This window comes from Apaloderma vittatum, unplaced genomic scaffold (genome assembly GCF_000703405.1).
Source record: "Apaloderma vittatum isolate BGI_N311 unplaced genomic scaffold, ASM70340v1 scaffold12737, whole genome shotgun sequence".
Lineage (NCBI taxonomy): Eukaryota > Metazoa > Chordata > Aves > Trogoniformes > Trogonidae > Apaloderma > Apaloderma vittatum.
In genome coordinates, this window is record NW_009724649.1 from 10,420 (window position 1) to 32,869 (window position 22,450).

The following is a 22,450-nucleotide window of genomic DNA, read 5'->3' on the forward strand; positions in this document are numbered from 1 at the left end:
TGCATGTGGTCTCTTGCACACACGCAGATTTCTAGGGTGGGGCTAAGTTGAACATTACAACTCTGAAAAGATCCTAAACCGAGCAGAAGCAGCCTAAAACTCCAAGAAGGGTGACCAAGGGATGTGCATCCTAGGCAGTGGCCAGTCTTTTCCAGGTGGCTGGGGTGGAAGGTGAGAGAGGGATGGGTCCAAGCTTGCGGGGCTGCAGGAATTCGGGGTGAGGAGGTTAATGACCTGGCATAGATGCATCCGCTCCTCCATTGTACCGTGACTCTGCTGAACTCGCAGATGGGGAGCGTCTTTCCTACAAACAGCTCCCCCCCCCCAAATAAACCGCACAAAACCTCCCACCCCACACCTTTTGTGTGATCTGAGCACTTCTCATGATAGTTAAGCCCAAGGGTTTCTGGTTCCAGCTAACATTCATTCAAGAGGTTTACTTTTTGTGGGGAAGAAAAGGCAAAAAATGAGGAAAAAAGAGAGCGACAATGTTGATGTGAATATTATGTGAAATTCACTCTCTCTGTAATTTCTCCCAAAGTTCATGACATTCCAGCTACAATAAATTGATTGTTGGGTTTATTTCTGCAGTTCTGTACAGGCAGTGTGTTGTTAAAGTTGCTCAAGACCTTCTTTAAGATACTTATCAAGGAGATTTACCTTGTTGGAGATTTTTAATAAAAAAAAGTGCAGTGTCACCTCAAGTTTGTAATTTGATACAGAACTCTGATGCTTCAGCATTTTACATAGAGTTGTGTTTTAAGCAGCTTCAGTATGAGGCATAAATTTCGTTTTTAATTTAGTATTAGATTTTATCAATGGGACACACCTTTTCTTTTTAACAGGATTATTTTACAGATGAAAACAGAGTACTGAAAAAGGATCCTCAGCAGGATTACCATTTGGAATATGCCATGGAAAACAGTACACATACAGTATTGGCTTTTAGCAGAGAACTGCACACTTGTGACACAAATGACAAGAGCATAACGGTAAGAAGCTATGCCTATAAGTAGAGGGTTAAAGTAATTAATACAGGCCAAATGTATATATAGTTATGAAGCTGGTTGTTAAAATCTCACCTTAGTAAAAGGACAGAATTAGGAAAATTGTAGGTTTTTAGCAGAACGTCATTTAGTCAACTTAAATTAAACAGGTAAAACACTTGTGCTAGTTTTATTAAGCTTTATATTCTAATTTAAGATTTGTTTTTCTTTTTACTTTAACGCATTATGTTCTCTGATTTCTAACACACCAAGTGAACACAGGATTGAAACAAGTACCTCTAGAGCATCAAGTCCCATGCCCTACAGTTAGAATCATTCAAAAGATGCCAACTTGAGAAACACTTTTTAGGTCTTACATTAACTTGTAATTAATCTTAAAGATAGGCTTTTAAAAAAGTTTCTATTTGTTTTATTTCTTTTTTTCAGATTTAATATATTGAAGAGTTTTATGGTAAAACTTTTTACATGGTAAAATACTTTTCGTGTTAAATTCTTCTGTTGCCTAGGGACAGCTGTACTGTATCCTAAGCATAATTTAAAGTTGTATGAAGTGATGACTTCTGTATTGGAAATGACAGATGGGTTAGAGAGATTTGCAAGGCTTTCTATGCTTTGGCTTGTTTACTGCTTATTTTAGAAGCATTGCTGTAGTAGTTAAACACTATTTTCATTATCTGTGTTTTCAAAATATATCCAATAATAAGAACACAAGGAGCTGAAAGGTGCAGGAAGCAAACCACAGCTGTATAAACTGCCAGTTTTCCAGGCAGTCAATGGATCTATGGTTTTCACACCTGCTCCAAATTCTCTGTGTAATTTAACATTCTGGGCCACTTCAGGATTTATTAGAATACTTTGTCTCAAGGGTGATTATTGCAATCTGAGAATGGTTTATGGAGAATTGATCTGTGCTGTGGCTGTAGGTTTATTTTTAAAATGTAAATCTGTTCTGTAATTGAATATCTGTCTTCCCTAGAATGTAAAGACAGCAGTTCACAGAAAGTGTTCACATCCTTATGGAGCTGAGCCTGGGAAATGTTTTTGGGGGAAACCTGATTGCTGGCCACTTAACTGACATCTCTAGAGAAAAAAAACATCACGCGCTTACTTGCTTAACTCTTTATGAGTCTGTTCTGCTGGTTGCAGACATGATTTAAATTTGTGACGTTAATGAACTTCTGCGTATCTCAAATGAACCCTACGAGTAAAAAACATTACTTTTAAAGGCAAAATTGTGTCAGTAGACGACCAGTCCTCCAGTGTACATTGTCATCGTTCAGACACAGAAACAGCCTACATCATACCTGTTGTGGGAATTATGTGAACTATGTAAGGAAGATATTGTTCCTATTCATTAAAGACTTTTTGTTTTCAGGAGAGCACGGTGCGGGTAATATGGGCCTACCACCACAAAGACATGGGAGAAGCGGGTCAAAATTACCATGGGTCTAATCGTGGTACAAAGAGTTTACGTTTACTAAATCCTGAGAAAGAGGAAGTCTTATCTGCCTCTTTGCCATACTTTGACTTGACAAACAAAGACGTAAGTTACTCTGATTTTGGGTTTATTTCGGGGTGGGGATGAGGTGATAGCTAAACCTTTGAACTTATGCAACAAGATCACGTGACTCTTACAGTGTTGTGTTCTTGCCCTTTTTATTAAGACAGGTGCCTGTACCAGACAAAGATACAACATATTGGTGCCAAATGTTTAAGATTCCTGTCCAACATGAAAAGCATCATGTGACAAAGGTGAGTGATTTAGACTAAACGAATTTAGAGGAGCTCAGATAGTGATTATGCTTCAAAGAAATTCTTGACCTTTCAAAATTTTTTTCATCACTCAGTGGAGTGAAAGCAAGATCTCTTGTCTGTCTTTGCAAACATGGGTCAAGTATATGTGTGCCCATGGCCGATTCTGGGGCGCCTGGACAACCGTCACGTGCCTTCTCTCTCCCTTAAGAAAATGAGTTTGAAAATTACTTTTCTCTGTAAACATTTCTGGCAAAGACTAGATAAAGTTATCTAAAAACATGTTCCGTCGATTTTCTACTTTTGTATAGGAATTTAATTAATTTCTTTTAACAGAGAGTGATTTTTGATCAAAAAAATAATTAAATAGTGAAGTTTGCTCCAATAAAGAGACAGGTGCTTATTTGATCCCAATCACCTCTCTTGCAATGACCACACTGGAGTTACGGAATGTTACATCACGTGATCACAGACTGCATTATCTTCATCTGTGTAAAGCCATATATTATGAAAAAGAGATGGATGTTGTAGTTTATTTAAAAAATAATGAAAATGTGTAAACCTCTCCACAAAAGGTTCAACAAAATGATTTCAAAACCCACATGAATAAACATATTTTCCTACAACGCATTTTCTAACTGTTCTTTCAGTTTGGAAATGAAAGCTTAAGAGAGCTGGGGGAAAGATGGTTCTCCCATTCCTTCCCTGGAGGAATACACTGAAGACCTTCTAAAAGAGCATTTTGTCATTATAGTTCTAAACAGCTTAAGATAGCACAGTGAGATAGCTTTGACCCTGTTTTTTACCTTTCATTGAACCTGTGAGTGCTTTTAGGTATGCAATTCCATTCCGGTTTTTGGATTATTGTCAATCATATTTTTCCAATGCATTTAGTAAGACTGAAATTTTAATTAACTCTGAGAACTTAATTGTGTGATCTCCAGTGTATGCCTGAGAAATACCTGCAGTTATTCTGAAGTATTGTGGGTTTCTGCCTTCAGGTACATGATCTTTAATCACATTTGAAATTTGTGACAGCTACTTTCACAGATCTGTGTGAAAAGCAGAATTTTCTTGTGATACAGTATATATGTCAAGATTCCTCATTTTATTCTTTCAAGTGAGAGAATTTCAAAATGATTGTATCAGAATTGTGCTTTCCATGTTAAGTTTGGTGGATACATTCATAATTCTCTGGAAATATTTTTTGTTTATATTTTCTGAAATGAATTTTTAAATGTTCTGCCTGACTGCACATACAGTTACTATTTTGTTTTTAAATAGTGATTGATTGAAGCTAAAAATATGATTTTAGCTCAGAAATACACTGACTGTTTTTCAGAATGGGAGCTGGTTAGCTCGGTGGTTTGAGCGCGGTGCTGGCAACAAGGACCAACACCGAGGTCGCGGATTCGATTCCCGCTCGGTCCCCATGTGTTACCAGGCCTAGTCGAGAGGTGGTGTCCCTGCCCAAAACAGGGAGGTTGGACTAGATGATCTCTAAGGTCCCTTCCAGCCTAGGCCATTCTATGAAAAAAAATAGAAACTACAGGAAATACACAGAATAGTTTTATATTCTTTATTTTTATGATGTTGTATAAAAATATTATAATTTTAGAAAACATACTTTGAAGGTAAGGATTTGGTTTTCAAAGTTAAAAATCAGAGTAGAATCCTCATTGATTTTCCACCTCAGAAAAACAAACCAATTTCATCTTGCTACTTAGAAAATATTTAGAGGGAGAAAAATGATTACAGAAAAAGAGAAGTACTATGTAAGAACACTTCCTTACCATTTCTTTTCAGGGGGACAGCTTATGTTTTTGTAGATGACACACAGAAGGTTGTTGTGGAATTGTGTCTATGCACTCTTGCAAACTGTTTAAACATTTCCTAAAGCCTACTGATACACAAAGGATGGGGCTTACTGCTACTCAGGAGGATATTAGCTGTGCAAACAGGATTGAATTTCACAAAGAGGGGGCAGATGAATTATTTGGCTTGGCTAAACTGTCTGTGTTAATTAAATACTTATGTAGATGTTGATTCTGAATCCCTTCTGTAGCACCGTTTTCATACAAACTTACATGTCGCATTTTTAAAGACAGGAAAAAAGGAATTTAGAAAATGGTACAAATTCATCTCTGGTATAATTTAGTTAAGTAGTGTCCAGATGAGCTGGCTTTGGCCATTTCTGTCCTCCTGTGTGATTTTGTGGAGGAAAACCGTGTGCAGTTCAGCTCTTGTTGGACAACGTGTGCTATCAACACCACGGATATGTGTGGTTAGCTGTGCGTATGTGTAAATCTGTCAGTGATCTGGAGTGTTGAGTAGGTGCAATAGCCTCAATAAGAATTTTTTTCATACTGTTCAGCTGTTCTCTCTCATTCCTTTCTTCTTGAAAATTACTCTGAGAATTTTATAATAATGTATTTTTAAAAATATAATTTTCATCAAGAAAGCATAATAATTTAATGAAGGAAACTGTGAAAACAATTAGGTCTGTATTTAAAAGTAGAGACCCAGACTTTTATTCATGTCTGGTTAACGAATGCCAGATTCTGAATTTAAAAGGATTTCTTAACTTCCCTTGACAACATGTTATTGTTTTTTTTAAAGTAACTATATACTATCAGGCAAAACATATTCAAAGCATTTAAAAATGTATTTCGTAAGTGCAGTCTAGTGGTGCCACAGCTGAATAAGTGATAGCACTTGGGCTTAGGATGCGTCTACAGTAGTGTTCTAGTTTGGATGAGAAGCACTCTTCTGAAGAGAATCTCCAGTTACTCTTGCTTACTTTGGTGCAGTTGCTGCCATGGAGCAGTCGTGGAACTCCTAAGCTGAATCTGTTTGAGTGAATCTCGACGGAAGGATGTGTGCCAGGAGTGGAAGTCCCCAGGTGGAAATGTGTCGTCGGTCCATGGGACCAGACTGGTGCTTGTACAAACAAAGCATTTCTTATACTGCATGGTTAGGATGCCCATAGCACAGCCTTTTCCTCTTTTGTGCCTTTTCTTCTCATGGGGGAAAACAAAACAAAACAAAACAAACAAACAACCAAAATAAGCAGCAGTCCCCCAAATTGAATGACTCTGGGCAATGGGAACATTTTTTCCTTTTTTAACAGATATTCCAATACACTTCCTTTGCCTTTTAGGTAGCCCATGCATGGTCCTCCACCTGATTGCTTGCATGAGCAAGATTTTGATTTAAAGTGAATCAAGAAAGGGCTTATTTGGGTAGCGATTGCAAGGCCTGGGTTCTTCTGCTAGCACAGGGTAAATACATAACTAATATAAGAGATCTCAAAATCAGTCAAAGGTAAATTATGTAAGACTTAATGTCTTTTCTTTCTCTTTACATAATATTCATGCTACTTTCCAAGAACTTCAGGTAATGAGAAACAGCATATTTTCATTGACTGTTCGTGATCAGACTGCACTACGTGACATGTAAATTGTGCAAGAGATAAGATTGTAATCTTGTGTTCATCTCATAGGTAGAATAAGGACACAGATAAGTTATTTCTCCTTATTTACCATTGGAGAACAGAGCTTCACTGCGATCATGGAGCAACCTGCCAGGGTTAGGACTTCCTGGTTTAATCTTACTTTGTTTCATATATCTTGCAAATTCTTCTCTAGGGAAGAGATTGTGTGTTTTCCTACATGTCCCTAAAATGTCTTCTGTTACAAGTTCTTCTCTGATGCCTCCTGGAGAAATAACTCGTAATAACATTATGCCTCCTAGGGGAAAAAAAAAATCTCAGTAGCTGGACATAATAAGTGATAAGAGTTACAGAGATTACAACCAGTCCCAGGCACAGAGGAGGTTTTATGACTGTCATGGAGTACATCACTCCTCAGCTTCCAGCAGCCTATCTGGCTGAGGTATGGATGCTTGAAAATTTGTTAAACTTCAAGTTTTTCTTCCTGTGTGTTTTGTGTTAGCAGAACCAATTATCAGAGTAATAGGTCAATTCTGAAAATAACGATATGCAAACCAGATGAAAGGAATTGCTTGGAAGTAACAGCAGGCAATCTCTTCGAATCAGCTGTTTGCAGCGTGGCTCTGCAGTGGTTTTGGAGTGGTGGACCCTGGTTGCTCTTCATGTGGGAGAGTGCTCATCACTGCCTGGCTGCAAACTCCTTGTGCAGCTACCTGTGCATTGGCCTCTTTTGCTGCTTTGTGCTTCAGGCAGTTGTATGTGCCTCAGGCTTACTGCTCGAGGGATTTTTACTTTTCTCGCATACAGAAGTTAGCTGGGAACTTTCTCAGAAGTAGCTTTCTTGGAAAAGAAGCATTCCACTTACTAGCCCAGACTTTCTGGAGACGGGTTTAAGGTTATTTCTCGCTAGGATTTTTGCAGTTCTCCTTCAATATCATTATTCTGACTGGTCTTGAGCGTGCCTCTTGGTTGCATCCCTAAAGGAAGTAAGTTCTCGGGCTTCACTGACTGGACCTGGGGAAGGATCTCTGCTCTGGCAGGACCTCTCAGAGAGAGAAGTTAGGAGGGACCCACTGATAGAGCAGACACAGAGGCATGTCCATGCTCTGATCCTAGCATGAAAATATTCCTGTTTCCCTGCTGAAGCCATGCTGAGGGCAGCTCCCCGGGTGTGGAGAGCCCTTGCAGGCAGAGTCCCCGCTGCTCTGGGGGAGCGAAGGCTCTCAGAGCAAGAGGGGCATACCCAGAGGAACACACGCTGTGGCATCCTCCCTCTTATAAATCACCCATTTTAAAAGTCTCTTTCTTATTGCTCTTTCAGTTGGAAAAATCCCAAAGTTATTCAGTAGCAATACACTGGAGCTTCTGAAACCCTTTAATTAGATGATCTTTTGAGGTCCCTTCCAACCCCTAACATTCTGTGGTTCTTGTATCGTCAAGATGTCAGTTTTTCATGATTTTCAATGTGCATGGGTGTGGGTGTGCTGACACATCTCTCCCTCTAGTTTGACACTTTGTAAAATTATTTGTTGATGATTGTATATTTCTGCCTATTTCTGCAATTGTTACTATTTTTTTGCTTACTGTAGCCTGGCATCATGCAGATGTTTAGCAGTCACATGAAAGTGAATATTTGTTTTACATTTGTGATAAATACATCCCAGTATTTCAGTAAATACAGTTTTTGCTTTATGTTCAAAACTTGGTCTTACTGCTCTTTCTACTTGTGGTTCTACAGAAACAGCATTTTTTTTTACTACTGTCTTTAGCTTAAGTTTCCATACTCCATGTGTTCTGTTATTCTATGTATTGCTTATTAGCGTAAGTGCTAAAGATTCATTACTTTGGCTTCACATTAACTGCAGATCTCCCATGTGCTCCACCGTTTTTTTCTGCTTCAGTTAAAAAACCTTAAGATACAGTGTTTCTTCTACTGTCTCCAGATTTTCTGTGAATTCACTATAGCCGTGGTCTCCTACTACACCCTACAAATTGTTTAGTGCTGTGTGTGAACTTCTGAAAATTTACGGTATACACTGGTGAATGACTGATTTGTATATTCTATGTGCCAGACATGCCATAATCGATTTGTGTTAAGCTTTTCAGCTTTGGTGTATAGCATGTCTGTGCTAGTTACAACACTCTGGAAGCTTTCTCTCTATATTTTCTTAATTTTTTTGAAATATACTGTGTTTTCTTCAAAGAAAGTAGTTCCCCAGGCTTCAGTAGTATATAATCGCATAGACAAAAACATGTTGGACACTGAATTTCATTATTAAGAGTAGGAAAAAGAGTTTATGTTAAGTAACAAATGCCATTGAGTATATACATTAGCTGTATCTACATGTCTTTTCTCTAGGAATTACCCATTTTCTTACAGTTCCAAACTTCCCAGGTATTTTTGAAAGTGATATAGTCAGAGAAGTACTGTCAGAAAGGCTGAAATGTGACTGTATTTAACAGCATAAAATACTTCAGATTCTGTAAGAGAACTTTTTTTAATGGCATGGGAGTTTTGGAGGACATTTGGCACTGGAAAGGAGGAGAGTAGCTTGCATTTGTAACCTCTTTAGCATTTGGGTTCCTGTATAAAGCACTCCTTTTGGGTGCATTATTTGAACCTGCTTACAAGAATGGAGTGAGCAGGTTTAGTGCTGCTGAAATGGGGAACAAACCCCATGCTGGGGATTAGGCTATGTAGTCAAAATTCAATATCTCTTAAGTTCCCCTCATGAATAGTAAGTTAAATTCAGGCAACTTATTAAAAATAGCAAATTTCCAACCATGAAGATGGGCTTCCTCTCATATAACTTGACTTTTCCACAGGTCTGAGGCAGCTGCTTAACTGACCTTAGAGTGGCAAAAAATAGCTGTTTGTGTCATCCGAGAGGAGGGATCTGAAATACATGAGCTCATCAAAACATGATGAAATACATCATCTCATACATGAGCTCAAGCACGGTTCAGTTTCTCTGATTATTGATGGATGAGAGCATGCAGGCAACCAGCCTGTATTAGATATGTAGCTCTCGGATGAATCAGGGGATACATATCCCACCAAAATGGTCAGGAGAAGAAATTGCTCGTATTGCAAGGATTGTGAAATAATATTTTTAAAAAACAAAACAAAACATTACCTTTAGGAAAAATAGATTTTTCTCAACCACAACCCTATGCAATTTTTTGGCATTGTACTTACATTGTGACTAGTGTAAATAAGCCAAGCATATCACCAGAAGAAACCTAATTGTTTAGCATTAGCGGGGAAGTGTTACATTGGACATAATTTTATATAAGCACCAAAATTTTCCATTGTGGATCTTTTTAGAAAAGGGAGCCGCTTTTCAACTAGAGAAAGGCCTGTATTAAAGCACACCAGCAGCTGCTAGTTAATCTTCATGTTCGGTTTTGAGGCAATCTCTGATAAGGAAGCAAAAACTCCAAAAAAACTTGTTGCCAAGGGTAACTCTGATTTTTGACAGTGGAATGCTTTAGTAATACCAAAGACCCCAGTGTGAAAGCACAAAGGGACTTCAGTTTAAGAGACTGATTGATTGAAAGCCAGAAGGGCAGCTTGTAGCCTTCAGTACCTAAACGAGGGCACTGATTTTTAACTTGAATGATACCAGACAGTAACTGCCTGTTGTTCTCTGGCTTGAACTTCTACGTTTTGCTAAATGTGATAACTCTAGCAAATTGCATCATGCAGCCTGACATAAACAAATGCTCTGTATTTTCCTGCCCATTTCCCTGCAAAGCGATTTGAGCCTGGGTAAATGAGATTGGCAACCAGACGATCATCTTACGCTGCAGAGCTTGTAAGCTATCTGCCCTTTGATCCGGAGGGCTGCCTCTGCAGTGCAAGCCTGAATTGGCCCATTTGGCTTTGCAGTGTTAAAGAATTGTATAACTGAACTGGCTGGAAATGAAAAATTTCCCAAGCAAGTGTCTCAGGAAATAAGAGAAATGCTGTCTTCTCTCATATGCTGCTAGATTATTTCAGATGCAAAATTATTTCCTGTGTTTCATTCTGTGATCAAAGATGAAACTCCAAATGACGACAGATTTTGCTGTCACACCAAACTTTGTATTTCATAGTGGAACATATTCTTACTTTGTGGTGGTCTTCTTTCATTTGCTTGTAAATCTTTACAATAAAAACACTTAAACTATGCAGCTACTGCTGCCTTATTTATTACATACTTGGTGTACAAAAATAATATACTTAATTTCTGTCATTGACAAACTTGAATTTCTAGTTTATTTAATCCAGTTTATTTTAAATTTCTTTTTAAAATTTAAAAAACACCCATCCATGACGGCAATGTATTCACTATGCCAGCATGTGTTTGGGAAATGTGTATTTTATATTATTTTCTGGTTAAATGAAAATCAGAAGTTACGTGATTTCTAGTTACATGCAAGTGTTAGATGACAGGAGCTTTAACTTAAAATATGACAAATGATGAACATGGAGAATGGGAGGGTACAATTTCTGTGAAAATTTCTGAGTTTTGCCTCCCAATTCTGAGATGATTTGTGGGCCGATCTTCAGGAGAGGCTTGCTGTTGACTAACCCCATGTTGTCTTGTAACATATCTTTGTTTCTTCTTCCTCGTCCTTAGCTTTTTATATGGTTTTAGAGTAAGCCTGTGACTAGGTAGTGAACTGAAAAAGAAAATTGTGTCTCGAAATTGCAGGAATTGCAGCTAACTAATCAACACTTCTTTTCATAGCAGGCAATAAAATATTTCAGAGTAGAATTGAGCCTTACATGAGCAATTTTAAAGCATCTTCTTTGCAAATACCAGAGCAACATGTTCTTAGGTAGTAAAACTCTGACTGTGAGACTTGCACAGTGTGAGGCGAGTGTCTGGATGGATCACAGAACAGACCTACCTTGGTCCTGCTAGCATCTTGACATTGCTTCTTAAGAACAGCTTTTTAATTCAGACAAGTCCAATGTAATTTGAATGCAGAAGAAATTTCATTTCTGATCCAGCTGTTTCTCTTCAGTCTCACTCTGCAACCCCAGCATTAGCTACTGAGGTTAGTGTTCAGGGATTAAGGTTATGACACCCTCTCCCTGTCTGCTTCCACTTGCAATGCACAGGAGTTGCAGCTATGTCTAGAGCACAGATTCATTGGCTCCCAGGGGTAAAATGGAAAGAAAGAACATTTACAACAGTTCAAAAATAGACAGACAGTAGTCAGATGATACCGGGACAGAAGTGAAGTTTTACCTGGTATGAAAACAATTTACATCTTGGATCTAACTGAAATACATGAAAAAAAAAACCAATCCCAAAATACTCTAATTTGAGAAGACATAAGTATCTAAGCAAATTATTATAAATTTTAAACTAATGCTCTCGGTTTCCTTTCTCTGTCACCTCACTTCAGTGACCTTTCCATTAATATCTTTTAAGTTGCTTACACTGGAACTGTGTCGTTCTGTTTTATGAAGTGCCAATTACAATCTTGGTTTCTAGAGAGTTATTACAGTACAATTTTAAAACGATGTTTTCAAGTGACTTATAAAGAACCGTGTAATCTGAAAATGACCCTTATTGTGTGACTTCGTGGGTATCATTGAGGGCTGTTGGAGCCTTACACATGGATATCACAATCTGGCTTGGGGTGAGAAAATGTGGAAATCACAGTATTAATGTAGGCATTACTTAACTGAACTTATTTTGTAGGCTATCTCATGTTTTTGTGTTAACCTTGTAAATATATATTTTTAGAGGGTTATAAGCAATAGTTCTCAAGATTTGTTCTGCTGACTCAGGAGGCTCAGGTGTCATGACCCTTCCACTCGTTTTATCCCATGCTTTCCCTTCAGCAGATTTCAGGTGCCAGAGTGTTCAGGTTGGTGGCTTTTGTAAAAGCTCGGTATCTGAATGCCTAAGGCCTTTCTCATGTGCATTCTTCACAGAAGTCAGCATTACCTTGTCAGAAAATGTATTTTTTATCAGTATACGCCAGTATGTGTGAAACAAGAAACAGAGACACTGTAAATTCTCACGTGCTCTATCTTCAGGCAAAGCTGCATGTTCACTCCCAAGCAGAAGAAAAAGTATCATGTTACTATGATTCACGCTCAAAGGGAACGTTTTTTTGTTGTACGATAAAATTAAAATCTCTTCCACTGCCATCTCAGAGAAATAGACAATGCTGCATGTCAATGGTGATTTCATGACCGAAAGGGAGTGCCTTTGTTGACTTCATAATTTATACTATTCAAATTATATGTTCCTCTTGAATAAATATAAACTCTTTATGGACTACCCATGTTGGCTTTAGTTCTGAAACATACTTGGTTACCTATTACTTTAATATGAGATTTTTTCCACAAGAAAGTAATAATGTCACCGATTCATTGCCGATTAATTCTGCTTGGAGTGTGTCACCTGCACGCAAACACTTTGGCTGTTCTGACTGCAGCAACAACTTCCCGTGTTTCTGCTGCTTAAGACTGTGATGAGCATATTGCCAGGAAGTGTAACTGAGTGAAACATGTTTTTTCTTGACTTGAGCTTTTTATCACATTGCTCCTCAGGGTTATACTTTCTAACTGTTACTAAATGCCTTGTCTTAAATCTTTAGACATACTTCAGTCAGAGACAATGTTTTATGAATATTTCTTTGAGGTATACTTGTTTTGGATTTTGTCTAAATTACTGCATGCCTTTAAAGTCTGAAACTATTTATGAGCAGAGGAGTTCCAGGTCATTATTTAGGAGTAGACTTGATGGCAGAGAGAATAAGAAGCACTAAACCCACCTCAAGCTCTCATTTTTAAGTGTTTGGTTTTATTGCTTCTTGTATTGTTTGATTCCTCTTTTGTAATTCAAATATTTAAGTTGTTCTGTACGATGACCTATAGAAATTCTAGATGTACAGTGTAATCTTCAGCAGCCCTATATGGAGACAGAAGGATTTGTGTGAATTTAGATATATAGCCTCCTACCCAAACTAACAGTACAGCAACAGTAACTTTTACCTGAAAGTATGTGTTGTTTTCTAGTAAAAATTCTGCAGCTTTAAATGGAAATATAGTAATTACTTCTTAATGCAGTATACTAATAAAATTTAAATAAGAGCCTTCATTGGGCAATGTAGTCACTGAGTAAATAAATCCTTTCTTCTCTACACCAAGAACAGGAAATATCTGTGCTTTGGATAAGGTTTTCCATTCGTGTGGTGAAGACTTTTCCTCCACAGTGATGTTAGAGTTTTTGTTACGTGTTTTAAAGTATATGCAAAATCAGTTCAACCCAAATCCCAATATTTCTTAAATAAACAAATAAGTCAGCACTGTTATTTCAGTTTGGGATTATGTCCTGTATATGAGTCTTCCTTTGGAAAAAAACCCTCCATGCATATTAAGGACAAATCATGCAAATTTAAATGCCTTAAGCTGTATGGAACCTCTATTTTTGTTCTGGAAAATTTCCATCCTCCAAGGAAACCCTACCTAATCACATTATGAGGCTGAGGGCGAGGATGGTTGCTGTTGCCTGGACTTTTTTCTCATGTTCCATCTCTTTTTTATTAAAATACAAGAATCAAGATATGTCACTAACTAGGCAAGTTCTATTTTCCTCCAGCTGGAATATGTGAAAAATATGTAAAATGTATATGAAAATAATTTGGGTGAATGTATTTGAAGGGCAATTCCCGTTAAGCAATATTGCTCCCTGAGGTACATAGATGACCATCAGTGAACCAGAAACAGTGGCTTTCCTCTGCCTCTTGCAATTCACTCACCAAAATACACACCTTTCTGTGTAGGTGCCAGACTATAAACTCCGAAGTGCTTGGGACAGAAAATGATTTAAGGGGCTTTGTTAGCAACGATGGCTGAACTCAGGGTCTGGATCGTACAATGAGCAAAACAGAAATGGGCTCTTAGCTGTGTGCATGCAAATGATACCGCTGACCTCAGGAAAGATTGCAGCACCTAGTCCGTGCTAGGCTGCAGCCAGTTGAACATTGGAAGTATGCCTTTCAGCTCCAGCTGTTCTGTGGCATTAATTTAATGCTTTCTGACGGATGGGGTGGGGGCACTGGGAGAGTGGTCCCTGCCTGACCCCAGGATGCGTGAACTCTGGGGCTGAAAGTCTGCAGGAGATTAGTGTCCCAGCTAGGATGCTGGCCTAGGCAGGCTTTTCTACTGACATGAGATAGCTGTTAGGTTGTTAGGGTTAAACTCCCGGTCAGTCCCAGAGTCATGGGCTTAAGCATCTACCCCAGCTCAGAGATGCATTTCCAGCTGTTGAGTTTTTGCTCAGCACACCTCTGGGTTGTGTGCAAGAAACAAAGTTTGGTAGCAAATGAGTGGTGTTTTTCTGTCAGAACTTTTATATGAAAATAAAGCCATATTATTGCTAAGTTTTTTTCTGGAATACATGGAGTTATTTGCTGAAAAAGACCCAACTTTATTAAGCCAAGTATTTAAGTATTTACTTTTCTGAAGAAAAATCTAAAACCTTAAAAGTGATGTTTTATATAAATATTTTTTCATTCCACAACTACACTTTTGAAAAGCGAAAAAAAAAAAGCAGAGAAAAAATCAGTGATTCCTAATAAGACATCATGTCTACCTTTGAAGAGCTTTAAGTTAGACAAATCTTTCAATGTATGTACGTGATACACATTTGTGAAAGAAGTACAGAGACCAGAGTAATCAGTAAGAAGGTAATAGTTCTTCCTAAGCATGAATATAGAAAGCAGCGACCCTATAACTTTGTTTTCTGTTGCAAAAGTTTTCCCAGGTGAACTCAGCCAATACTCAGATTCACAACCATCAGTTTCTGGTCTAAGTTAATCAGACACATGGCAAGTTCACATAAATAAAATAACCAACCACAAGCTAGAAACTCTCTTAGATGCAGCAGTGCCAGGACAAAAATCTTGTGTCAGATTTTTACTCACAATTTTGAGACTATAGAATAATGTTTTTACCCTGTGTCACCACTGGCTACATACACAAGTTGTTTAGTAAAGCTGTGACCTTATTGAGAGTCATTTATATGGCAATATAGCATCCTATAGTGTCTTTAAATTGTAAGATTAAGTTGAAGCTATCTTTTGAGCCAGAAGAAAAATGGTTTTTCCTTGACATTTCAGTGTAGAAGCATCACTGCAACAAGATCAGATGTTGCTATTTTCATGCATAAAAATAAAGTCAGCTTTTTGTTTTCTGCCATTCAAGGGGCTATATTTTCTAACAGGGACAGTATGGGGAGACTATGGATATAGTTTACTAACTTCCATCATTCACACAAGAGGACATGAAGAGCAAACCACAGCTGCTAACATCAAAGAAAGCAAAGCAAATAAAAAGGGAGGAAAACAGAAATAAGCAAGAAAGACTTCTGGGTTTCTGGAGATATTTTTCTCTTGTAGGGAATCTAACTTCTCAGACCATTTGAACTGTGCATTTGCGTCCTGTTTAATACATTGCACATTAGTATCTTGACCCTGCTTATCAGCAGCTTGAGATGTGTGGCTCTATTTTGCTACAGTTTTGGCTTGGTTTTTTTTAAGAAACAATGACATGTGATACATTCAATTTGTGCAGTAGGTAACAGGAAATAAAGAAGAGAGGAAGAAAAATTGAAGATGAGTAATCTGGCAATGGTAGATGCAAGCAATTTCTTTGTTCATGTATTGTCAGCCTGTTGACTAGAAAAGGGCTTCTGTTAAATTAACAGGTGGAAAGCACATGTCTTATCTGTTTTAACTTGACAATACATTGAAAAGTTGTTACTTTATGCTCTTTGAAAGCCAGTATTTTCAGAAGTGCTAAGAGATTCAATGTGATGAAAGGAGCTCTGTAAAACCTCTTAACTGGCCCGATGAGTACAAGTCATGCTGAGCAAACACTGTAACCGTAACCTGTACTTTTAGTTGCAGAAAACAGTCTCTTCATTTTGCATCTGATGCAGATTCTTTCCTTGGAAACCCTGATTTGATGTGGTGAGGAATTATCACACATCTATTATTTTTAGCTCTGTTAGTGGGAGTCAGGTAGGTTCATATATGCCAGTGGTCTCAGTTGGGAAGATCTTTTGCCCAAGCTTTCAAGAAAGGTAGAGAGGATGCAGAAGGCAAAATCATCATGAATAATAAAACAGGAGCTTCTTTCCGCAGGTTTCATGAGAAGCAGGAGAGATTGTGTCTTGTTGCATGCACTTAATTTTTGCAATCCCAAACGCTTTCAGCATTTTGATGTAGGGTGGGTGTAGGGCTTTTGTTCTCCAAGCCTCTGGCAGTTGGGAAATGTCAAGCAGAAAATGCACTTTGCCTGCAGGGGAAGAAGCCACGGAGGTGCCCTGGCAGTGCAATATCTCTGCAGGCTTATTCACAACATGGCAAAGAGATGAGCCCTGACAGCTGGGTCTTCCTTGCATGGCAGCAACAGCAGAAGCACCACAGATGAGCCTCAAAGGATGAGGTAAAATGGGTGAAATAGGCTGTTATATGCACATGGGCTTTCAGTCTCCTCTCAGCCTGTTTCTCGGCTCCCTTGGCTAGCAAGGGCTGAGTAGGAATTAGCAAGTAAAGGGGAAGGAACTATACTTGAAAGTCCAAGATTTCCTCATAAGTTTTGACTTGAAAGGTGGATTCCCGTTTTCACTGCAGTCCATCTAAATTACTCAGTTATCGGTGGCTGAAAGTGCCGTTTGAGAGTCTCCTTACACTACAAGAACAGAGTAAAAAAGGCTCTGTATAATAAGAATCCAAATAAAAATGAGTTGTTCACTTAAAGCTGCAGAGTTTATTGACTATTATGTAATACACTTATTTTTTATGCCTTTTTTTTCTGTATTTCATTCATTTGCTCTAAATTACCGCAGTAAGTTATTGTATTTTCATAAATATTCTAAAAGTTTCACTATTTCTTGAGACAAAGTAACAAGACAGACGTGGTGACTTTGCAGGGTTGGTCTGCTATTATTGCAAATGGAGGCCTGCAAACGTATATCTTATCTTACCTTAGCTTTCTGTGACATGATCTAAGGATTAAAAACTATCAAGCAGCCAAAAACTTTATGCTCAAAAAATTTGAAAAACAGACTGGAAACTTTTGCATTAAACAGTCTATGCTTTAAAAATGAGTATCTATAGTTAGGGATCAAGACTGATAAAGATCTGTTAAAGTAAACCTTCTAGGAGATGAGCCCTGTAAATTGTCGTATTATTGTCCCAGGCTGCAGATAGTCTGGAAACCAGGCCACCCTGATTCAGATTTTGAATTGTAGCTACCTGCTGTATCAACTAATTTTGCACCTGGGACTACTTATATGCACTTTTAAATGCATTAGTGATTTGCCAAATTTGGCCTCATATTTGAGAAACTCAGTCATTGTTCATCATTGTTTGTAAGGCTGGCCAGAAAACAAGAAGTTTGTTTATTTGAAAAAAAAAAAGGAGAAATGAGGTTTTGGAATTTCTTTTCAGCTTGGAGCAAACTAAGCTGCACACATGCTCTTTGTGGAAAGTGGGAGAGGCAGCCTAAATAACTGACTTATTCCATAAGCTAAAATAACAAATGGCTGAGTAAATAGGGTGACACTCACCTGGGATGTAGAGTGACATGTTTAAATCTGTGTTACAGGTAATTGCCATGGTAGAGAATGAGATTGTATTTTTTAACTTTCTTTTCTGTTGAAGTTATTCCACTAAATGAATACAGTTAACTATTCGTTGGTCCACAGAGAGGGAACACAATGTGTCTAGGGGATCTACTTATCTTCCTTCTCTCGTTTCAATCAGAAATGATGCTGAGAGACTTAGGGAGCTGGCCATTAAAATATTTTTTATACTTTTCTGGGAAATGAAATGAACGATTTGTGATTAAGAATATATCCTAAGATTTTTGTTAATCAATGTGACCACTCCTAATAGTTTTTTTCTTTCTCTGTTTGTTTAAAAGGGGAGAGAGAAAGGTGGCACTTCTTTAACCAAGTTGTAATGAAAATGTGTGAAAAGTGTTACTTCACTGATATTTTCCATTCTTAATTTGTGCATCTGAAGAATATATGTTGTCCTACAAGATGCATCGGAAAGATGCTTAAGGGTTTGTTCTACTTTTGTTTTTCTTCACTGAAGAAAGCTGAGCACAACTACTTTTTGAAGTGCTGTTATTGTTTAGGTTACCGGCACTGAAAACTGATGACAGGATGTGAGTTTCTAATTCTGGTGATGTCCCATTGTTTTGAGGGGAAGTTGGTTTTGAAGTAGTGCTTGTAAGCACAGCAGGTGCTGGCATCTTGTAGCAGCAGGCAGAACTATCACATGTTGGGACAAAAATAGTCTTTTTTCTTGGTGGATAGAGGGATAATATTCCCATAACCATTTCCTTGACTAACCTATAAATTATGTGGAGCTCCAGAATTCTTGAGATATATGCTGCTATTTAATGTATAAGCCTACCATGATTTGAGTGTCTTTCAGTTCTGCAGTATTTAGTTAAATATACAGGTATATGATGGATTAGAGGGAAGAAGCAACATCAAGCTGAAATGGATTACTAAATCTTTTTCAGTCAGTCTGATATGTTTGGGAATAAATTCTTATCTGATAGGAAAACTGACTCTTAGCTCTTTCAATAATAGCTTTTACTTCCATAATAGAGTAATGGGTGATGGTGGTATCATTAAGTGAAATAGGGATTACTGAGAACAGTACAGAAGATCTCTTGTGAAGTATTTTAGTCTTACCATCAGAAGAAAACTTTGGTGTATCCATGTAAATTGGCATCCTTCCATTGACTTCTAAGAGCAGTGAAGTGGGTGGTTTTGGGATGTGCACTTCTTGGACAGACATGCAGGTACTCAACAGCAGCTGGACTCCTCGAGAGCCCAACTTCAATGGTGTTTTGCAGATTCATATCAACCAGGGTGGTCTTGATATGCACAGGCTCTGGTTGCTTCTTCCTTCCCTGCCTCTTGTGTAATTGGTTTAGCGGCTTGAACAAAGTGCAGAGAGATAAATTCCTGGTAACAATATTGTGCTGAAAATATTTTAATAATGTAATAAACTGTTCTTGCTTACCCTGTTCTGGTCCTCTGGTATCTGGGGTTCATGTGCTTGCAAAACAAATAGATTCAAATTTAGGAGATATATATACACACACACATCTTTTGCCTGTTTAAAATGTTTTCTCTTTCCTAATATTAAAAGACAATATTGAAGAGTACCCTATATATTAAGAGTTTAATTGCCGAAGCTTTACTTCTCTTGTGAAAATGTTAATGTTTGTCTTATTCAGTTTGAAAGTAGGTATGATAGAATAAGATACAGTCTTTGAAAGCAAAAGCAGGGGAAAAGTCTTTCATTTTAACAGTTTTCTATATGCTGGTATTTTGTGGAATATGATCTTTCTGAAAAGCAAAATATTTTTTTTCAGAAGTATTCATGTTTGCCTCAGGGATGTCATCTCTGACAGAGATGATTTAACATCATCCGTCCAAATAGAGAGTGAACACTGTTATATGGGAATTAAATAATTTCAGCCTACCCTGAAGTTTGGTTGTCAAACTACGCTGGGGGCACCCAGGCACTCCCAGGAGCCCTCTAGCTCATACTGCCATAAACAGACTGGAGCACTCGACCTCTCAGGAATGACTTCATGTTAATAAAGTCTTTACAACTGAGCAGATTGTAAAATAATTCTAGTTTCTTGTATATGTCAAAAAAAATTTGAAAGGCCATTTTGAGCTGTTGAGGAATGTGGGATATACCTCCAGGCTCACCCTAGATATATGGGCAGTTCTAGTTTGAAGTAGTGCAAAAGAAGCAGAAACAGGGGTGAAAAGTTCTGAGTAGCTTGGAGACCAAGCTAGTTTAGCTGAACAGGCTTTCAGCTGGTTTACGTACCCTTCATGCTGGAATGCAGCAAAACAAGATTGGGTAGGGAGAAAGACAAGTGACAGTGCAAGACTGAGAAGAGAGAACAAGACAGATGGAAACAGTGGTTCTGTCGAGACCCAGAATTTTTTTCCTGTCTCCTGCTGATGCGCTTGGGCCATAAAGTTTTCAATACCTGGGGTTGCAGAGTGCTGAAGTAACATCTCAACCTAGCTACAGTCTAGTTCCCAGTCTCCTCTTTAGAAATAAATGCGCCACATAATTTTTAGTTCTGCCTGCATACCTGCATTGAAATAGTCACATCTGAAATGTTTTTTTCTTTCTTTTTAACATTGACAGGTTGAGCCCTTGATCCAGAAAGGCCATGAGAATCTGGTGCACCATATCCTGCTCTACCAGTGCAGTAGCAATTTGAATGACAGTGTACTGGACTATGGACATGAATGCTACCACCCGAACATGCCAGACTCTTTCCTCACATGTGAGACGGTCATTTTTGCTTGGGCCATTGGAGGAGAGGTAGGATGAATGGCTGTCATGCCTGGCTCATCAATGGGGCTTTAGAAGGGTGTGTACCATAATGAAGCTTCTTCCTAGTATATTAGTGATTACTTAATCTGGCTGGTTTTAAGGGTACACAGTCACAGTCCCTAAATGTCTCACCAGTAAGCCCTCAACTTCTTGTTGTCATCTCAAGAATGAAATGCCATGATCATCCTGAGTGATGAGCTAAAAGTAATGAAAGTAATAGAGAGAGAGTTGATGCCTCAGGGGTAGAAACATGGCTTAGGAGCATGGAAGCCTGTCACTGTATCGGTTTGTCCCATCTGATAGCAAAATACTTTGCCTCCAGCAATGACCGATATTGCTACCTGTAGAGAATGAAAGAAAGGAAAGCCGTCTCTGTAGGTGACTGCATAAAAGACAGAGCGGCAAGACTTTCCAAACTAAGTTAGACACAGGTTTAATTAATTCTGTGCCTCACCAGGACCTGGTTACAGCATAGCCCTGTTCTAGTTTTCTACCCAGCTCAGTGACATCATTTTTGTGTAGGAGTGATCCTATATCAGTGCAGAGCTGGCATAAGGACCTCTATGCTCGTGGAAATGGGGCATATCTATAGAAGACAGTCTCTGATGCCATATTGACCCCAGGCTGGGTTTTCGGTTTATTTCATATGTTAATTTAGGCTGAAGTTAGTGCTTTCAGCTGACAAGAGGTAGCATTACTGCTAAAAGAATCCCTTCTCTTCTTTACTCCCTTGATTGTCTTTGTGCCCAACCAAATGATGGTGCGGGCACAGAGTGAGACCGAGGTGATAGTAGTTTCTGGAGCCTGCAGTCCAAAACCCTCTTTGAGTGCTGCAGTGTGAGGAAGCCAGAACTGCTACACAGACCCATAAAAAGAATTTTAATCCACTATGAACATTATCGCTGATGTATGCTTTGTGAATTTTCGCCATCAGCTATGCTCTGACCTAGTATTTGTACTTTCAACTGTCCTAATCTAAGTGAAATAAAAATTTCATATAAATAAGTTATCATTTGACAAGCACTGTGGAGGCTTTTGCAAGGATGATCCCGTTGTTAAAGATCTGCAGAGAGGAATCTGACACATTTGGGCTACATTCAAGTTCACTGGAGTACTCGGTTACTTCAGTGTACCCTTAGATAGAATTGAAGTAATAATATTTATTGCTATATACTATAATTTATTTGTTAATGTTCATCAAACATCAGAAAGTTGGGATCTCAAATAGCACATTTCAGAAAGTTAGATTTTCAATTTGCATATTAAAATATTAGCTATATACTCTAAAATTATATAGATTAATTCCTATAAAAATGAATTTGGTAAATGAATTCACTTAGAAGATACTGCTATTTTGGTTTGAATCGGAAGTAAGCTTTTGAAGTAAATCTCCCAGTCATCCCCACTTATCAAGCTCTGTTTATCATCATGAATGGTTTGAGAACTTGCACAGCCCCCTTTGGGATGAAGCTAAACTGAATGTGCAGGAGTAAACCCAGCACCTCCCAGCAATTAATGGGGTTTAGTGCATGTCCAAAGGAACATGATTTGGGGACAGAGGTTCCAGCACAAGCTGTTGCACTGTACAGAGCTATTTCTTTTGCAGTATATGTCTTGCTAATGTAAATGTAGCCATGAAGATCATCTTTACTGATCAAGTAATTTTACCTAGAATACAGTGATTTTGTACAGGAAAAACAATCTAATAACAGACAACTTCAGTATTCCTTGGAAATTACTGCTGTTAGAAACTGGGGACATTTAAAATGCAGATTCACTTTTTCATAAGGGTTTTATTGCTGGACAAACTGCTTGATGATGCAAA

General features: G+C 38.2%; 1 protein-coding gene across 1 annotated transcript in view; it reads left to right on the forward strand.

The window, feature by feature from the left end:
- Positions 1–845: 845 nt before the first annotated feature.
- MOXD1 (monooxygenase, DBH-like 1) overlaps positions 846–22,450 on the forward strand; it is a gene marked incomplete at its 5' end in the record, with an annotated part of 37,222 nt that continues 15,617 nt past the window's right edge. The window contains 4 exons of the mRNA XM_009872609.1: positions 846–992; positions 2,383–2,550; positions 2,676–2,759; positions 20,434–20,613. Of these exons, the coding sequence (XP_009870911.1) occupies positions 846–992; positions 2,383–2,550; positions 2,676–2,759; positions 20,434–20,613 (579 nt within the window). The remainder of the gene's footprint in view (positions 993–2,382; positions 2,551–2,675; positions 2,760–20,433; positions 20,614–22,450) is intronic.